The sequence below is a fragment of the Tachysurus fulvidraco genome, chromosome 11 (assembly GCF_022655615.1).
Source record: "Tachysurus fulvidraco isolate hzauxx_2018 chromosome 11, HZAU_PFXX_2.0, whole genome shotgun sequence".
NCBI lineage: Eukaryota > Metazoa > Chordata > Actinopteri > Siluriformes > Bagridae > Tachysurus > Tachysurus fulvidraco.
Genome location: NC_062528.1, coordinates 16,059,240 through 16,078,951, shown reverse-complemented (window position 1 = coordinate 16,078,951; position 19,712 = coordinate 16,059,240). Strand labels below are relative to the sequence as shown.

General features: G+C 37.5%; 2 protein-coding genes across 7 annotated transcripts; one reads left to right on the top strand and one right to left on the bottom strand.

Moving 5' to 3' along the window:
* Positions 1-862: 862 nt before the first annotated feature.
* Positions 863-4,552, bottom strand: ppt2a.2 (palmitoyl-protein thioesterase 2a, tandem duplicate 2). Of its 2 annotated transcripts, none has more exons than XM_027146317.2 (8): positions 4,211-4,552; positions 3,546-3,699; positions 2,418-2,513; positions 2,160-2,267; positions 1,955-2,011; positions 1,765-1,849; positions 1,374-1,428; positions 863-1,279 (listed from the first exon to the last, which is right to left on the bottom strand). In XM_027146317.2, exons 1-8 carry the CDS (start codon positions 4,358-4,360, stop codon positions 1,136-1,138), a joined length of 849 nt encoding a protein of 282 aa, XP_027002118.1. In that variant the 5' UTR covers positions 4,361-4,552; the 3' UTR covers positions 863-1,135. The 2 variants fall into 2 exon arrangements, with proteins under 2 accessions (XP_027002118.1, XP_027002108.1); XM_027146307.2 differs by having other exon boundaries at positions 1,928-2,011; positions 4,211-4,550.
* Positions 3,559-19,580, top strand: dhx16 (DEAH (Asp-Glu-Ala-His) box polypeptide 16). Of its 5 annotated transcripts, none has more exons than XM_027146270.2 (21): positions 3,559-3,693; positions 5,874-6,079; positions 6,174-6,412; positions 7,279-7,453; positions 7,553-7,609; positions 7,738-7,992; positions 8,139-8,378; positions 8,531-8,719; positions 8,839-8,949; positions 9,068-9,183; positions 9,380-9,590; positions 9,715-9,813; positions 9,924-10,076; positions 11,490-11,630; positions 12,247-12,409; positions 13,159-13,277; positions 14,763-14,830; positions 14,941-15,103; positions 16,066-16,227; positions 17,736-17,909; positions 18,857-19,580. In XM_027146270.2, the coding sequence occupies exons 2-21, from the start codon at positions 5,882-5,884 to the stop codon at positions 18,983-18,985; spliced, it is 3,162 nt and encodes a 1,053-aa protein (XP_027002071.1). In that variant the 5' UTR covers positions 3,559-3,693; positions 5,874-5,881; the 3' UTR covers positions 18,986-19,580. The 5 variants fall into 5 exon arrangements, with proteins under 5 accessions (XP_027002071.1, XP_027002079.1, XP_027002046.1 ...); XM_027146278.2 differs by lacking the exon at positions 3,559-3,693 and adding an exon at positions 4,318-4,448; XM_027146245.2 differs by lacking the exon at positions 3,559-3,693 and adding an exon at positions 4,464-4,551.
* The last annotated feature ends 132 nt before the right edge of the window (positions 19,581-19,712 follow it).

Here is a 19,712-nt window from a genome sequence, read left to right as displayed (position 1 = left end):
AATATTGAAGAAATGCTTGATACCTATTCAGTCATTTACATTTACAGCACTTAGCAGATGCCCTTATTCAGAGCAACTTACATTTTATCTCATTTTTATACAACTGAGCAATTGAGGGTTAAGGGCCTTGCTCAGAGGCACAGCAGTGGCAGTTTGGTGGACGTAGAGATCGAACTCACAACCTTCCGATTGGTAGCCCAACACCTTAACCACTAGGCTACCACATCCCAGTCATGACACGTGAGAAGATCTGGGGTCCAACTGGCATTCAAATTCATCCCAGTGGGGTCACTCAGATTCCAACCATCATGATGTCCTGAAGCTCCTTTGTTCACAGAGATGCTGTCATGCTAGAACAGGTTTGGGTCCCTTGGATCACTGTGTATGCTGTAGATATTATAGTGCTACAGCAAACAAAGACATTCAGTACAATTGTTTATTTGCAACTTTGTGGACTTATCTTTCAAGTCAGCTTGAAGTAGGCACATATATATGGGTGGGATAATCAGGTGTGAAAAAACATTTGGGCAAATAGTTCAACTTATAAAGAAAACATCCATAAAAGCTCAATAATTATTATAAATAATATAAACATTACAGGATATAATCATTGGATCTCAAATTAGCTTTTGATGGTACTCTAAAATGACTGCTCAACATTTATATACATCCTTTATCTTCACATTGGCAACGACATGCGTGTTTAGCTCAGCGTGAACAAGCCCAACAACTTTCCATTCCAGAAGTTGTAGATCAAGATGTTTTGTTCCCTGCAGGTACAAGTAATAAAAATAAACCTAAAATATTCTGACATGTAAGGAACGGTTTAAAACGAGTAAAAAAAAATATAGATGACAATAAATACTTGCACATTTTTATTTTTATAACAATTTTAAAACAGCCCAGCATGGAAAACAAAATGCGAGTGTGACATAGTTGAATTGTTGGGTTTTTTACATTCTAATTACTTTTATTTCTAAATATAGCTCCTAATCAATAGTCAATCAGATTAGATTCTATTCTATGTACATGCACAAGTACTTATTTTTCTTTAAATCTCAGGACAGGTCTGTGAAGGTGAAATGAAAAATTGTACATGTTATGGTTCATAAGTGTGCATCAAGATGTCAGTTACTTATGTGAGCCACTTCTCTATGCATTGTTTGTACACAGTGAAGTTCGAATGCCAGCTGGTGTGTTCGACATCTGGGAAAACACACTCGACCAGTCCTCCTCTATCATCTAGAGTTTTCAGTCCAAAAACATCTTCCAGATACCACTAAAGAAAGAACAAGAAATATTATCAATATGGGACTTAATTCTACACTCATTTTTTAACTCAAGTTTAATTGTAAATTTGTGCTCCTGCTCACATCCTGTTGTTTCATTTCAACCACAGTTTCATCACTGTTATAGAATCCAAAGTGACTGTTAAGAGAGGAAAAAAAAGACAGCAACATATTTTGATCATAACCACAAACATTTCAATATTTTCTGTGGCTTTATACATGTTGTGAAAAAGCTTTACTGAGCATAAGTTCCAATCCAGCTTAACCTTTAACCTCTGATAACCTGGAAATTACAGAACAGTTCATGTGACCTAGGTTTTTTTTTTTTATTTATTAGAAATATAAATCACAAATATGTGAAACGTTTTATATTTTACACTACACCGAGAAATATGCTATAGGTTTTCTTTCAGTATTTCTATAATATGCTGTAAAAAAAATTCTCCTTTATGAACTTCAGTTTAAAACTCAGTACCTCGACTGCCAGGGTGTAATAACGCCATCGTCTGGTCCTCCAATCAGCACTAAATTTTTAACAGCCATGAAGCGTTCTCGCCACTCTAAAAATAAGGCCAAGATTTTGAGAATGTGGCTGTAAGCCAATGACGCATACAAGTTTAAACAGTGTCAAGTTGTACCTTTTATTTTAGGGTGCTTGGTCTCACCATTCAATAGGGCAAGATACTTGTTGCTCTTCAAGTACCTCTCTCTATGGTGTGGATCTAAAATGTAGGCACAGACCAAAAACATTGTAAGGTAGAAAATGGGCATGTAAATGAATCACTGGATGTATACAAATTAAACATGTAACTGTTAAATGTTTTATACATGAATGCCTAATCTGAAAAATGCCTAATCTGAAAGTTTTACCATTCCAGAAGTTGCAGATCGAGATCTTTTGTCCCAAGAAGTTATAGCACAGTTGATAAACGAGTTGCTTAATGCATTTTGAGAAGGCGTGCCTCATGTATGATGTTACTTTAAAAAGAGTGAGAGAGAGAGAGAGAGAGAGAGAGAGAGAGAGAGAGAGAGAGAGAGAGAGAGAGAGAGAGAGAGAGAGAATGTCAGTATGCTGCATTATAAGAGACAGGTTGTAAAATTTTGTGTATGATAAGATCCTTTACTAACTTCCATACTGGCCAGAGAGTGGTGATGACAGAAAGATCAAGGAGTGGACATTGTGTATGGGAAGCGTGGCAATAATCCCTCGGCATACTAGACCTCCTGCATAAGTGTTCCAAATGAAAATAGAGCTTAGAGTCAGACATTCTGAAGGCAATCATCAAAACAGGATAAATGCATCCTCACTGTAACTAATAAATATCTTAGTACTTCTTTAAAGCCATTTGAAGTGTAAAGTTAAGAAAAAGTTTTATAATATTATAAATATATTATATGGCACAGTTTTATTGAACTTTAAGCAGTAAAGAGTGAGTATGAGTATGTTTCCAGCGAGAGATTTAATGTCTTTTTGTTGTTGTTGTTTTTTTTTTTTACTAAATTTACTAATTATTTTTTTCCCCAAACCAATCCTGTGTCTGAATGCTAACTCAAAAACATGTTGCTAATGTTACCTTGAATACAATACATTCACCTGCCTCAGGCATGTGAGTCTATATTATATTGTTTGTGAAATGATGTTTTAGGTTTCAAACCAGATTCAGCTGTATATTAAGAAACAATCCCCCAAAAGATCAGGAACACAGGTAGCCTAAAATCTATGGCAATATAAATTTGAATTCAAGTAAACTATTTAACACTTATTAAGGTCATTAAATCATAAAATATTATAATATGTCAATTTTAGAAACAGTTCAAACAAACTGAGACGGTTTACGGACCCTCGGAGACACAGATTAACCATTTCATACATTGTCCACTCTTATGGACAGTCAATTCTAAAGAAAACAACTGTTTTAAAGAGAAAGTATCTAAAATTAAAGATAAATTTACTGCTACAAATCCCAATTTAAATATTTGTTTTTGTGTCATTTTGTTCATTAAGATTTAATTCTTTAGAACTGAATATTAACTTTTTTGGTACTGGAAGGTTTCAGTTACACAGGTTTATCTATTTTTCTGGTGGTTTCCTACAAATGGAGATTCCAATGCATGTTACTTTAAGTAATAAACAATTGGGATAAAATTTGAAAAAAGGGATATGTTTCTTTAATGCTATACACATTAAAGAAAATACATTGACTAACCAGGAGAGGATTACGCAATAGAGGTGATGAAGCAGTGGTAGCAACAGACCTTGTGAGAAACAGATGAGATGGATGCCATCTTTGGCTTTCTCCATGATGGGCCCAATTGCCTTTATGAAACCATTAACTTGGTCCCACAGAGGTTTCAGGCTGTTCATGTCATCGTACATGTCAACTGTAGTCACATTGGTACCTGGGTGAGTCTGAAAAACAGTTAAAAAGGGAAGACATGGGGTTTCATTCAGAACTGAAAGATGAGAAAACAGAACTGATGAGATAAGATGTAACAAACACAGTTTTTATACCTAGTTTGGCCTTCATGTTATAAAAAATATATTATAGTAATGATGTAATATGTCACATTACTCAGCTCAAAAAGGCTACAAAGGCTTCAAGGCCTTAATTGTAATCATGTAGAAATCGTCTGACTTTGTTTCAGTTGTTTAAACAATAGCTTCTTCTTTGGGAACAAACTATTCTTTATTATTTATAGGGAGCAAAAAAGTGTCTTCCATCACCATGAAGGAGACGCTATAAAGATAAACTGATTCCCAAATTATATATACACAAGTTAATCTAATTATTACATTATATCTCAAGTTCCAGGTTTGACCTAATTAAGCTCACAGATCAATATTCAGGTGTGTGAGCACAAGTGGCATGTTTATTAATTACTGGCATGTTCATTAATTACATGTACATTAATTTTCTTACCTTACTGATAAAGTTGGTGAGGTTGATGAACTGTCTTGGCCCATCAAATAATCCATGAACTATAATAACGGGTCGATATCCATTCACAATCACAAACAGAGCACTTAAAACAACCACACACTGCACTAAATTACTGCTTATCCCCCTCATTAGACCTCCTGCAATGTGACCTGACTTATTAAAGTTCAATTCTTTTCTTTCTTGCACCTTTAATGAAGAATAAAGGCAGGAATCACAGGTAGGTCCAGACACAGACCCTGGTGAATAATTGTGGTTTCAGATTGTAGGCAGATTCAGAATGGTGTCTGAAGCTGCTTGGTTTCCCTTCTACTTTACTGAAGGTGCAGGGTAGAATTAAACACCACTTCCCTTTTTTTGGTTAAAGATCAGGTTGTTTTTTTTGTGTGCTATAAATCTAGGACCTTTTTTTTATTCTGCTTTTTTTATTCTGCAAAGAAGCAATGTGTTTTGAAAATGTGTTTGCATTTGCATGAATGTTTGTAAATTAAAATACAACAGTTACTGTAAAAACATAAAAACAAGTCGTTGTAAAAGAGTTCTGCAAAATCCATACTACAAGGACCAATAAATGGAACAATTTTTTTAATGACTGAAGGCAGGTTTAATTCTAATACATTCAGCTAGATGTATGAAACCAAAATATTTGAATGACTATGTTTTGCTTGAGATAAATGACTTTGTAAAGTATTTGTAAAACCAGGAATATTATGTGATTTCTTGGTACAAACGTCCGTCTAATTCACTTTATTCTATTTACTCTTCACTCCTCGAATCATTCCTTGTGGGATGTTTATAGTGACCTCGCGATTATCGAGACCTTTATTTTGGCGGGTGGTCACCAGGACCAATTTTTAAACCGGAAGTAAATATTCCTGTCGACGGTTAAAGCGTGAGTAGCAAAGGCTAATGTGACATGGAGGAAGTTTTTTTCTTTCCTATGTTACTGTTTAATATATTTTTTTTTTAGTAAATGGTGTTTATTACTTTAATATTCTCTCTGGTGTAATTGCATATCGTGACAGGTCTTTACATGTAAATAAGTTTGCAAGCTTTAAGAAATTTTAGCTGGATGCTAAATGCTAATCACAATAATAACTTGAGCCACCAGTAAAAAGGTGAACATTACTTTTGCGTTTGTTTTATTTTGTTTGTTTGGTGTTGAAATGTTGTGTTATTTTAATTGAAAATGCTGTGAATATTGCAGTCATTTTGTATAATTACATTCAAGGCGTTTTTCCCCTCCAACAGTCATGAATGGGTTTGTATTAGATGTTGATATCGATGAAATATCGCGATACTTAAGGATATTATCACGGTACACGATATATATCGCGATATTTACTTTCCTTCAGGTTTTGCTAACAAACTGCTAACAAATCAGTGGAACTTTATTACAGCAAGATTCCCTTTATTATCTAGTATTTACACAAACGATGCGTTTAACAAGGAAATTAAACTGGCAAAATAATAATAAAAAAAAAGAAAGATAAATGAATAAAAACTTAATAACTTTTGAAAGAGTTTATTTGGGGCATAAATGTCAGCTCCAGTTTATATGTATTTTATTTCAAATTGATTGTTTTTATAAAGATGTGACTGGATTGGTAACATATTAGTAAAATTTTTGTTGTTGATATTGCAGTGTTCATCATGGCCAGTTTGGAGCAGTGGGTCAGCGACAGGCTCCATGACATCCTGGGCTTAAGTGACAGATATGTGTCCCAGTTTATGATTGGCCTTGCACGGAAATCCTCAGCTCCCGAGGACTTTGTGGCGCGTCTGGAAGAGACCGGGACCATTGACGTTGACCAGAGAGTAACTGCATTTGCTCAAGAGTTATACAACAAGGTACAGAGGGTGTCTTAACAATCAGAGAAGCTGATTTACACTGTTGGTGAGTCATCATTTTGGTTACTCTGTTTTTGTTCTTTTCCTGTTCCAGGTTCCTAAGAAACAGGTTGTTGAAAAACCATCAAGAGCCTTGGAACGACAGGTGATCGAGATGGAGCGAAAGAACAGGACCTACACTCTGTTGGAGGACAGTGACAGCGATGGAGAGGCTTCCAGAGAAGGAGAGAAGCAGAAGAAGAGCAGAGAAAAGGACAGAGGAAAGAAGAGGAGGCACATCAGGCAAAAAAGAGAAGAAAGTCCATTGTCGAGTGAGGATGATGGAAAGAAGAGGTGGGTTCTTTAGAGTTTTGCTTGTTTATGGAGAATGTGTTGCTTGATGAGACTGTACTATAGGTGAATGATTTTTAATAACTCACAGTAGGTAAAAACCGCACTAAAGACATAAAGTGAGTATGCTTGTCTTTCTCTGTGCATTTATGCACACACAGCTGCTACCTTATCCACATTGTTCACATACTCACTCACGTAAATCTTAATACATCTGTAGGTTTAAATGTTTCATTCACTAGATGGCATGTCAGAGCCATAATGTCCCTGTTCATCTGGTTTCCAATGCACAGTGATGTTAAACAGAACGTGAAGCTTCATTTCTCTTGGAAAAATTCTGCTGTTGTTGTGATTGTTGCCATGACCTACTTCAAACTGAAAAAAAGCTTTTAAAAGACTTTAAAAGTCAAGCACTAACTGTGTTTAGTGATGTTACTGAATATCGGTATACAGTACAATAATGCGATTTGTTAATGGCCTCGGCAAGTTTACTATCTTTAACATTGATCATTTGTTGGCTCACTGATCGTATTTATGCCAAACTACAATCCAGCTCAAATTCAGTTCTCAGGAATAATTGAAGAATCAAATTCTCTTAAATCTGATGGATGCCATTATACAGTAGACTGTTGGTAGGCAATCTACAAAGACTAAGGCCCTGATCTGATACATATCCTATATTTTTAAGCTTTTATCAGCTGGATTGGTACTTCAGTCCCTATCAGTGAGCAACACACTAACCCTTCAGTTTATTTTGCTAATTATAATGAGTGAATCTTATAGTTTACCTTCCAGGTGGAATGTTTAGTGAATAAACACAGTTACAGATTTCCCGTTTATTCGTTCAATCTTCTTCCTTTTCACACCAGCAAAACATCCTCACACGAGGCAGAGAAAGCCCCGAAAGAAGACGAGGAAGAGGAGTGGGAGAAGGAGGAGAGGGAAAGATTACAGGATTTGGAGGAGAGGGACGCCTTTGCAGAACGAGTGAAGCAGAAGGATAAAGACAAGACGAGGCACATCCTCGAGCGAAATGACAAAAAGGTAGACAAGCAAAAAAAATAACACAATTAGTTTAACTTTCCCAATAAGATCAAGGTGAGAATGATGAGAGAGAAGAATCTCAACCTGTCTTCTGTTTAGGCATACGAGGAGGCACAGAAGAGACTGAAGATGGCTGAAGAAGATCAGAAGAAAATGGTTAGATACTTTCACACTGTGTTGCCTATACACACAGTTCATGTTTGAACTTGTTTGTGTGCCATGTGAATATATATCATCAATATAACATCAACATATTTTTTTCTTACCTCCACAATTTGTCATAGTTGCCTGAGCTGCGGAAACAGTCCCGGCGTGACTACCTGACCAAGCGTGAGCAGGAGAAGCTGGAGGACCTGGAGGCAGAGATTGTAGATGAGGAGTACCTTTTTTCTGGTGATCGTCTCACTGAGCATGAAAAGAAAGACCTGGAATACAAGAAGAAGGTCAGAGACCTGGCACGAGACTACAAGAAAGCCGGCGCAAAGGAGAAAGAAGAGAGGAAGAACCGCTACTACATGCCAGAGGAGATACGCAATAAAGTAACGTAGAGCAGTTTGAGCACAGAAACCTAACTGTGCCCTAAATTCCATGTAGAGTAGATTCTTTTGGATATAAGATGCCATATATTTAATCAGAGAAACTTTGGCTGATTAATCCGTCTGTTTTTGATGATCTTTGCCCTTAGAATATTCCTCAGAGGGACATGGAGTTGGAGTTTGATGAGGGCCCCAAAGAGGGTGGAGGTGAGCAGGGGCGATGGGAGGAAGCGCGGGTCGCTACAGCCACACTGCAGTTCGGAGCCAGAGAGGAGCGAGAGCGGCGGATAAAGGAGGAGAAAGAGAAATACCAGCTAGTGCTCGAAGAGGACGAGATGATTAACTTTGTGAGCACTGCTATCACCATGAAAGGAACGCTCTCTGAAAAGGTCGGTATATAAAATTATTTCAGTTCTTCCTTGTGAAAGGAATTTTGTTTTATATCTATTAATTGTTCAAGCGCTGTCCTGTTGTTCTCCTTGGTCTTGTTATTGACTTCTTGTTTGTTATTCATATTTGCGCTCTCTCTGATTGCTGACAGGATACTGAACCTGAGCTCTCTCAGGCTGAAAAACAGAAGCAGTCCATCCAGGAAGTGAGACGTAGCCTTCCCATATTTCCCTACAGAGAGGACCTCCTCGCTGCCATTAGAGACCACCAGATCCTGGTTATCGAGGGTGAGACCGGCTCGGGCAAGACGACTCAGATTCCTCAGTACCTCATGGAAGATGTAAGTTTTGACCAGTAGTGAATTGTGTCCTGGTTTGGTAATTAAACAGTTGACCATCTCTTTTCTATATTTTCAGTGTTTCAGTTTGTGTTTTGGTGCCATTGTGTGTTTTATCTCAGGGCTATACCAACGGAGGCATGAAAATAGGCTGCACCCAGCCTCGTAGAGTAGCAGCTATGTCTGTATCAGCCAGAGTGGCTCAGGAAATAGCAGTGAAGCTGGGGAATGAGGTGAGAATGTTGGATATGAATATGCAACACTGGCTTTGTGGATTTTCCTGTACTTTGACAACGACTTGCTTAATCTTAAGGCCTCCTTGCTAAGGATTAATTATTGTTTTTTTCTTAGGTGGGTTACAGTATTCGCTTTGAGGACTGCACTTCTGAACGCACCGTGCTGAAGTACATGACTGATGGCATGTTGCTGAGAGAGTTTCTCACCGAGCCCGACTTGGCTAGTTATAGGTAGAGACTATAATAAGGATTTAGTTTATTACACCTTGACCCTAGTCTTTGGGAACTCTAGTTAATAATTTAGTTGTAATCTCTGCTCCTTTGTTTACCACCGTATAGGAATCTCCCATGTTAACGTTACTGTGACATGATTTTCAGTCCTGAACTTCGCATTGCTTAATCCGTATACTTTTGTTCTTATCTTTAGTGTGATCCTTATTGACGAGGCTCACGAGAGGACGTTACACACAGACATACTGTTTGGTCTGATCAAAGACATCGCACGCTTCCGGCCAGATCTAAAGGTTCTGGTGGCTAGCGCTACTCTGGACACCGAGCGTTTCTCCTGTTTCTTTGATGATGCTCCTGTTTTCAGGATCCCGGGCCGCAGGTTTCCTGTCGATATCTACTACACCAAGGCAGGAGCTATTCAGTGACAGCACTCATTTGCTCAACTTTCTGTACACGCTACTAGCTCTATAAATAGACTTTTTCATGGCTTAGAATTAAAATAAATGTTTACCAATCGATATTTGTGCCTAGGCTCCTGAGGCTGATTATCTGGAGGCATGTGTGGTATCTGTACTACAGATCCATGTGACGCAGGCTCCCGGAGACGTCCTTGTGTTCCTCACAGGACAGGTCAGTCTGTCAGGATGAACACTACAGCACAGACATCCTGATGTATGTCTTATGCTTTACTGTATGTTTGTCTGAAAAGCTTTTTGAAAAGCTGCTCTTGTGTATTATAGGAAGAGATCGAAGCTTGCTGTGAGCTGCTTCAGGAGAGGTGTAGGAGGCTTGGCTCAAAGATTTCTGAGCTTATTGTCCTGCCTATCTATGCCAACCTGCCGTCAGACATGCAAGCTAAGATTTTTAACCCCACGCCACCTGGAGCTCGCAAGGTATTTTCCCTGTTACTTCCTCTATTGTTTAGTGTTTGTCACCAAGAGAACTTTGGATCCTGATTACAGATCACAGTCGACTCTCAGTCATGTTTTTGCTCCATTTATGTAAACTAACAGGTAGCGTTGTTTTGGACAGTCTAAATGTTGACCAGGTTAATTCAACCCCTGCTTATTAGTTCAAAACTGGCTATGATGATTAAATTCTTGCTAGTCATTTTATTAGGAACACCTGTATATTCAGTCATTCATTCATTCATTTTCTACCGCTTATCCGATCTACCTTGGGTCACGGGGAGCCTGTGCCCATCATCGGGTATCAAGGCAGTATACACCCTGGACGGAGTGCCAACCCATCGCAGGGCATACACACACTCTCCTTCACTCACACACACACTACGAACAATTTTCTAGAGATGCCAATCAACCTACCATGCATGTCTGGGGAGGAAACCGCAGTACCCGGGGGAAACCCCCGAGGCACAGGGAGAACATGCAAACTCCACACACACAAGGCGGAGGCGGGAATCAAACCCCCAACCCTGGAGGTGTGAGGCAAACATGCTAACCACTAAGACCCCCCCACCCCCCGTACATATCTGTGTATATTTAAATTAATCCACATATATGCAGATCTCAGACTAAGATCTCAGTTCCAAGATCTCATATACAGATCTCAGTTAAATTCTCCTTCCTGTCAGCTCTCTCATCAGCAGGGAGTTCCCTCTAACCGACCTACTGCTTTCCATTCCATTTTATTTGCTTTTTTACACCATTCTGTGTATACTTTAGACCTTTTCTTTGTGAAAATTCTAGGAGATCAGCCATTTAAGATATACTTAAACAATTTTGACCAATCACATTTATTTTGATAATTACAATTTTGTCACTTTGTTCATACTCTCAGCTTTTCCCTGATCTCAAATATATACAGTGTGTTTATGTAAATAAAGAATATGATGCATTAATTCATCACTAGTCTTACATTAATTGTGTGTTGAAAATGGGGGGGGGGGTGTTAGACAAGTCAATTTAAAGGTGGGGTCTCCGTTGCTTGAGAAATGCTTCAGAAAAGTGTGTTGAGCCGCCAAACAAAACAAAAACAAAACTAACGTGTAGCCAATGAGCAGAAAGGGGCAGAGAATAGATATACCATAATACTTGTCTGAGTTATAATTGGGTTATGCTTGTCTGGTGTATGTGTGGGACGGCGCTATCAAAACAGGGGTGGGACCCATTTGGGTTAGGGGCGTGTTTGTTTTGATGATTTCAAAAGTCAACATTGGCTTTCAAACAACGGAGACCCCACCTTTAACTGATGACATGGCAGTCAGCATCGGAAAAATAATTAAATAATTACACTTTAATTGGATATCATATTGCAAACGATTTCATTCATGATATTTTCCTCAGGTTGTGGTAGCCACAAACATAGCAGAAACTTCACTCACCATTGATGGCATCATCTACGTGATTGACCCTGGCTTCTGCAAACAGAAGAGCTACAATGCCCGAACAGGGATGGAGTCTCTGATTGTTACGCCATGCTCACGGGTAAATGATTTTTTTTTAATGTTTTTTTTTTAAAGAGTGTTTTTGTGTTAAGCAAAGTTCCTCTCTCTTTTTCAAAAAAACAAAGTAGTGGCACTGACATGGTTATACAACTTCTGTGTATTGGGCATTAATTGTTGCTGTGGTTACTCTGTTCACATGCCAGTGTTAACTCGTATATATAAATAGCATAAAGCTTTCTGCTTTTCACCCACTCATCCTTAAACCACACCTCAGACTTTCTCGTACTCTATGAATGAACTGTCACACACCTAATTTAACTGTCTTTCCTGTATATCTCATTGTGTAGTATAATAATAGCCTAGTGATGTGTGTGTGTGTGTATATATACACGGCCTAAATGTTAGCAGCTATTTTTTTCATTATTTTCTTCTTCTGAATTATTTTCTTTAATGATGTAATTATATATTAAAAACAGTCTAGACAGATGGTTTGTATGGCACTAAACTGTAATCTCACTTTTTAGCTATGTTAACCTAGTTTCTCTAGCCACAGATTTTGGAAACCAAATAAGGCTGCTGGACTGCATTGTTGGTTGAACTTCTTTTTCAAAATACTTTATTCTGAATAGTGCCATTAAAGCTCGATTTTCTGGCAGGCCTCGGCCAATCAGCGGGCAGGACGAGCAGGTCGGGTAGCTGCAGGCAAATGCTTCAGGCTCTACACAGCCTGGGCTTTCAAACACGAGATGGAGGAAACCACAGTTCCTGAAATCCAGAGGACCAACCTGGGCAATGTGGTCCTGCTCCTGAAGAGTCTGGGTATGGATGGAAATGCATTAAATATTTCACAAGTGGACTTTTTTTTTTTAAAGAAGTGGTTTAATAAAGCACTTACAGTTTGTCTGATTTGTTTGTCTTTAAATTACATTGTTTGCCAAAATGTCGTACAGTAACTACCAAAAAAATCTACATTAATCAGTTTACTATCAGACGATTAGCAGATATCGTTTAAGTTTGCCGAGTCATGTCTGCTCACGTCTAGTTTTTCCTGATGTTGGGTCAACACACTCGTTCTTTCATGACACGGAGCAGCACGTTGCTTGCATTCCTTCATTTATGTACTGATCGTCTATGTTTTGCAAGTCATGCAGCAATTTGAGCTAGTATTTAGCCCAGGCTTAATTTGGAAGCGGTGTGGCTATTTTTAAATGGATACTGAACTCGACTGGGAGCATTGTTTACTTCTAAACATTTAACATTAACATGTCATTCATGTTTTCATGTCTGGCAAAACTTTCCTTGCCAAAGAATATATAATTAGTGTGTGTGTGTGTGTGTGTGTGTGTGTGTGTATAATTCTATACAATAATTCTATATGGTGGTTTTTTTTTTTTTTAACAAATTGAAGGTGTATCATCGTACACAAATGATGTAATATTATAAGGCCAATAAGATCATATTTTAATAGTTCTGCATAGACCGACAGATATGGATTAGTGTGCATTTTTATACCCATTGGTTTTATTTTAACCTAAACTAATTGTATGGTCTGTTTGAATGTCTGACAGGCATAAATGATCTGATTCATTTTGACTTCATGGACCCTCCTCCACACGAAACCCTGGTGCTGGCTCTTGAGCAGCTCTATGCCCTGGGTGCTCTTAACCACCTCGGAGAACTCACTAAGGTACGTTAGCGTTTGTTTGTCTCCTTCAGCCTTCTCTCCGAATTTAAAAAAAAAAAAGAATATATTTACAATAGCATTTTATAATAGCATTCAATCTTTTTCGAGTCTTGGCTTATCATCTATTTTGCCATCCCTCCAACACCTCTGTGTGGGGCATTTCCTGTGCACAGCCTTCTTCAGGTCATCCTAGATATTTTTGATTGTATATGGACTCTGGCTTTGCTTTTCTAAAACCTTGATCTTGTTTTGGTGAAGCCATTCCTTTTGTACCCACAGTATTTGTGGTTGTGCTTCGGGTTATTGTCACGCTGGAAGGTGTCATTTCTCTTAAGTATTTTTGTAGAAGCATTAAGGTTTTGCACCAAAAATGGTATATTCAATTGTCTTGTCTGTTTGTTTTTTGTGTAGCCATAATTGCTATTTTTCAACAATGAGATTCCGTACTGGTTTTAAGCTCTTTGTGGCTTTTCCAGTCAGATACTACCAAGATCATTTGCGTTAATCTGTCACTTCTTTTCAAATTCAGATTTTGTCTCATACACAATACGACATGTAGTGAAATGCTTTGTACGACTGAACTAACAAAAGCCAATGGTAAAAGAAAAGAACAAAATAATTGAATAAGGATAAGGCACAGGTGAATACAATATAAAAAGAAATAAATATGTATATATCAAACAAAGTATCAGAAACAGAACATGTACATGTATAAATGTTAAACTGCAGGATGTTTAATTGATATTAAATTGATGAGGTATTTTCTAATTAGTATTTAGGATGAGTTGTGATTGGTTTATTCCAAATGCAGAGACATTCCTAATTATAAAAAGGTGCGCACACTTATGTAACCAGGTTATTGTCTTTATTTATTTTTCCCCTCTTTCTTCTTTTTTTGGAAAAGTCTGACATGATTAATCTTGGTTTTATTTTTTACATTAGAAAAACATGTCATTTCAAGAGGGATGTGTAGAGCCTTTTAAATCCACTGTATGTATAATTGTTGATGTATAGCTTTATGAAGGGAAATGTTTGTTCCTAGTGTATGTGCTTTGAAAGACAAGTAGATTTGTGTGAAGTGTTTTTTTATTTCTTAATAACTTCAAGAGAGAGAAACCAGTGAGGCTGTTGAGGAAACGACTGTTTATAGCTGCACAAATGTAAGCGATAACAGGAACTAACTTCTCTCATGGATGTTCCACAAAAACAACAATAAATGGGGAAAAATGAGAGTGTTCTTTACTGGATTAAAAATTGTAATCATTTGCAAATTGCTGAGCCATAAGAAGACTAAAACAGTTTGGGATGTGCCGTTACATGTATAATCAAGTTCAGGCCACTCACCCAGTGTGATTTATTACTTACTTATTGAAACCACGGTGTTTACAGCGATAAGACTTTCTGAAAACTATTCTGAAACTGTACTTCTCAGATTGGTAGATGTGACGTGTATAAAGTTACCAACTTGGTTGTGTTGCTTTGTGTTAGTTGGGGAGGAGGATGGCTGAGCTGCCCGTTGATCCCATGCTGAGTAAGATGATCTTGGCATCTGAACAGTGAGTCTCTACACTGACATTTCCAGTCACACCAATTTAAAAAATGAATTTCCGTCTGTGTTTATCCTTAATTGGCAGAGTGTGTAATCATTTGTTTTTTGCGCTTGCAGGTATAAGTGCTCAGAGGAGGTGTTGACAATTGCTGCCATGTTGTCAGTCAACAACTCCATCTTCTACAGGCCTAAAGATAAAGTGGTGCATGCAGACAATGCACGAATGAACTTTGTAGTGCCAGGAGGAGACCATCTGATGCTCCTGAATGTTTACTCTCAGGTATGAAAAATGTGCAGAAGAAGCTGACTTCCTTTTACCTGAAATTGTTGTGCACTGGATGGAACTGGTTTAACTTGTTGAAGTGGAAACTACAGACCTTTTGTTTAGTTCTGTGTCATAATGCAGAAAGTTCAAGCAACGACAATATATTCACTTCAAGTCCTTCTTTCTCTAAAGCCAACTTAACTGGACATACAAATATGTCCATTATATAAATATTGACTACAATATTATAGTCATCTACTTACCACATAGCTACAGGACACATGATAATAGGGACACATCTAATAAACTATTGTATTTTTCCATTTTCCATTTATTCGTTTCTTGTTCCTTGAGGACATGCAGTAATTTTTGAGATTCCGGCTTGGTATGTATTATGTTGGACGCTGAGTATAAATTTAGTCAAATTTTTCTAAACTGGAAAATGATCGTAAATCATAGATTAGACTTGACACACATTTTCACTTCAATTTTACAAACTAATTTATGAATAATAGAGAGAAATGAGAATCTTTTGTGATGTGATGGTAACAACAGTTGTCTAATCTTGATTTATTGTGTATGTTGCAAGAAAATCCCGGCCAAAGCTTTTTTTCCTTCCACTTCGTCAGCTTTCTCCCATATAGGCCAAGCATAACTCCAAAGTTCTCACAGCCCGTCACACTGTTTTGACCTACTTGCATATGAAAATGCTCACAAATGTGCAGACTAATGTAAAGTTTGTGTAATTCATTTAAACTACACAATTTACTGAATTGCCATAGAATTTCATTTTCAGATTAGTTTCTTGTATATTATATAACTCATGTTAATATATTAGAATAATTAGTACGATATTGGCCGTTGATATTACAGTCACGCGAAGATAAAATGCTGAATTACAGACACAGAATAGATTGAGGTAAATGATGAACTCCACTTTATTTTACTTTCTCTCTAAATCTCTCTTTCTCTTGCAGTGGGTGGAGAGCGGTTATTCCACACAGTGGTGTTTTGAAAACTTTATCCAGTTTCGTTCGATGAGGCGTGCCCGTGATGTAAGGGAGCAGTTGGAAGGGCTAATGGACAGAATTGAGGTGGAATTGTGCAGCGCTAACGGCGACAACATGTGCATCCGCAAGGTAGTTGTCCTGCTCATCCCCCTTCCTTTCATCCTACCTCTTAACCATGTGCAGTGAAAAATCTATCACCAACTAAGAAAAAAAAGGAAAAAACAACTATCACTGTCACTTAAATCATATCTCCAAACAAAAAGCATACATAAACATGCGTTATATCTGACATTTATGTGGCTGTAATATCATAAAATTCCACGTACGTAACCAGTAGCTAGAGAATTTGTAGTAAACAAAACGCTGCTGTATTTCATCATCTATTAGTTTCTTGTACCTTGATGACCTACAGTGTCTATTCTAATCCAGTCAAGTTTAATCACTACATTTTCAAAGCCTGTGTTTGTGAGTTATTTTTATATTATATATTTTGCAAAAGTAATTAATAATAAATATGCATACCTCCTTCTCCTTTATACTACCTCTTGTGGCACATCTTGAGAATTATATCAGTTAATTCCTACATTCTATAGGCTTTGAACAACCAGAATTAGAATATAATTATTTCTAAAGTATGTGTAACCTATAAAATAATTATTCACGTTCTTTTTCACACTGTCTTATTTACACGTCCACCTGTATAAAATCTTCTCATTTATCTGTATTCTCATCTTTTAGTCAGACCATAACAATTGTTTTCCTCCGGACTTTTCCATTGCGATCATATTTCATGTTTACACACACACACACGCATGCGTGCGTACGCGCCAAGAGTGCATTGCCATTAATTACACTCACGTATTCAAAGTTCATTTCTATGTAATAACACTTGTGCACAAACACACAAAGGACTTTGTGCATGCATTCAGCTGAAGGACTGAACTTGAACGTGTCCAAAGAATTTAGATTTTTACTGTTTTTTTTGTTTGTTTGTTTTTGTTTTTTTAATCGAACAATAGAAGTTTTCCACCAAATCATTGATCAAACATAAGAACACTGACAGGGGCTAAGCAAAAAACCGTCTAAACAAGACTAACAAAAAAAAAAGAGGTGAATAAAGAATTGATGCAATTATAGAAATAAGTTGAAAGAAGCTGCATATCGCCATCAGAGAAGTTTTAAACGTCATTGGAATGTTGGTGCACTTGGTAAGGAACTCGATCATAATCAAGCTGGTTCGGGTGAAACGTGCCTTTAGAGAAACAAGGAAACAAATTCTATAAATTAATAGATTTTACTGCATAATACATCACTTTATAGATGTAGTAATGGTTTTTATTTTAAATATTTTTATAACATCAACCCACTAAAATACTGCACACAGTACTATACACACAATATTATATTTAATGTTCTGGAAAATCTTACAATAAGTCCTATTGTAAAATACTTCAATGTTTGTTTTTCAACATACTTGTAGTAAATCTCTCTGCTCTTTAAGAGTAGCTAATATGGATGGGCATGAAGCCAAAGCTTCATCAGATCCTGTTCGTGTAACATTTGTAATAATTTGTCAATAGTTTTTATATATATATATATATATGTATGAATGACGTACCTTTTTGCATATTGTGTAGGCAGTGACAGCCGGTTATTTCTACCACACGGCCCGTCTCAGTAAGGGAGGCTACAAAACTGTGAAGCACCAGCAGACGGTGTATGTGCACCCTAACAGCTCACTGTTTGAGGAACAGCCACGTTGGCTCATCTACCATGAGCTCGTCTTCACCACCAAGGAGTTCATGAGACAGGTCAGAATTTGTTTCTGTTCTTTCTTCTAACATCACTTTTGTTATATGTAACCCTTCCCAGACTGATTAGCAGTTCAGGGCCACACAGTACCACAACAAACTGCCAAAAGCGTTTATGGAGGTAGTCACACTGCTGGATGATTAACTCATCTTGTGTACTTTTATTAGTAACACTTTACAGCTACTTACTCTCTTAATGATTGTGGAATTAGGAATGGTGTACTCCTTCATGTGTTGTTTTTTTTCTTTTTTTTCTTTTCTGGATAGTTTCCCTAATGCTGCCCTGATTCAACTTTTGATGCAGAATCATAAGCTTCTCTCGAGAATTCTGTGACTTTAAGATAATGAGCTATTTAGTTAGATTGTGGGCAGCATTCCTCACAACTCCAGGGTCCACAGATTAATCCTGAGCTCAGGATATTGTCTGCATGGGCTTTTTCATGTTCTATGCATCCGAGTGGGTTTCTCAAAATCATGCTACTTAGAGGATTGGTGGACACATCTGTCCCTGTGTGTGAATGAGTGTGTGTGCTTGTGATGGACCGGTGTCACAACCAGGGTATATTCTTGCTTTGTGGCCAGTGTTCCAGGGATAGGGTCTGGATCCACCACCATTCTGTTCAGAATAAACTGAACATTTTATATACTGAACATTTTATCAACTGAGTGAAGAGTTTTCACCCTCAATAAGGGCAGATCTAATAAAAAGCTTAATTTTGGTGTAAAAAAAAAATAAAGGACATGGCAGTGGGAATACATTCTGTGAAGGATGCCAGTTTATTGAAGGGCGCACACAAGCACTCAAACCAAGGGGACGTTTGTAGAAGCCAAGTCACTTTTTTCCATCAGGGATCAATTGTTTTTACTGATATTTATATTTGTCATATTAACTCTTCTTTAAGCTTGTTTACCGAATGTTTGTGTTCGTTCTTTCTTGTTTTTTTCAGGTGATCGAGATCGACAGTGGCTGGCTCTTGGAGGTGGCTCCTCACTATTATAAGGGCAAAGAGCTGGAAGACAGCAGCAGCAAGAAAATGCCTCGCAAACAGGGCAAAGCAAGGGAGGAGCTTGGATGATTTTGGAGAACAGTCCGTCCTCTGTCGTTTCTTATGCAGGTCATCTGGCCCAAAAGAGACTGAAAGAAGGAGAGACCGAGAACGAATGCTGTTCAGAGCTGTGTGGTCTAACTTCCTTTTGAAGCTATTAGCAATATTGCTGATATGATTAAGATGGTATTAAACGTTTGCTCTAACGGCAGCGTTAAAATAAAAACGGCAAGGAATAATGACCACAAGAAGGACTGCAGAATGAGCAGTTTTTAAAGCTTGTTTTTGACAGCAAATCTCTACCAGATTCTTCTATTTTTCTGTTTGGTAAACGTGTTGTTTTTTTACTGTGATGGAAATGTTTTTTCATAATCATGAGCAATATTGCCGGCCCATCAATGGTATGACCGGCATGCTCTCTTGACGCTGTTGCTTTAAAACTAGCTTGTTCCAGATTTAACCATAACACACAGAGGGTGTTACCAAGTTATTTGTTACTCGACAGTACAGCTGCATTCTGCATATGGGTGAAATGTGTAGATGTCCAAAGCAACAATTAGTTTGAAGTTTATGAATCTTCTTTACTGATGTGTTTGATGATGGTAAATATATTTTTTAAATACAAGCCCCTTGTTTATTTTTATTTTTTTCCTTGACTGCACTTAAAAATTAAGGTGAAAATTTTTTTTTACACAAATGGGAAAAGATTTTGTTGCATTGGCTGATAAATCAAGTACAACTCTGGTTTAATATTTCA

Coding starts and splice junctions, on each gene's coding strand:
- dhx16 (XM_027146245.2), top strand. CDS start 4,509: ATGGTGTCTGAAGCTGCTTGGTTTCCCTTCTACTTTACTGAAG. Junction 4,552..5,873: donor TCCCTTCTACTTTACTGAAG/GTGCAGGGTAGA, acceptor TTGATATTGCAG/TGTTCATCATGGCCAGTTTG. Junction 6,413..7,278: donor GAGGATGATGGAAAGAAGAG/GTGGGTTCTTTA, acceptor TTTTCACACCAG/CAAAACATCCTCACACGAGG.
- ppt2a.2 (XM_027146307.2), bottom strand. CDS start 4,360: ATGAGGGGGATAAGCAGTAATTTAGTGCAGTGTGTGGTTGTTTTAAGT. Junction 1,850..1,927: donor CAAGCACCCTAAAATAAAAG/GTACAACTTGAC, acceptor CCTTATTTTTAG/AGTGGCGAGAACGCTTCATG. Junction 1,280..1,373: donor TTGAAATGAAACAACAGGAT/GTGAGCAGGAGC, acceptor TTCTTTCTTTAG/TGGTATCTGGAAGATGTTTT.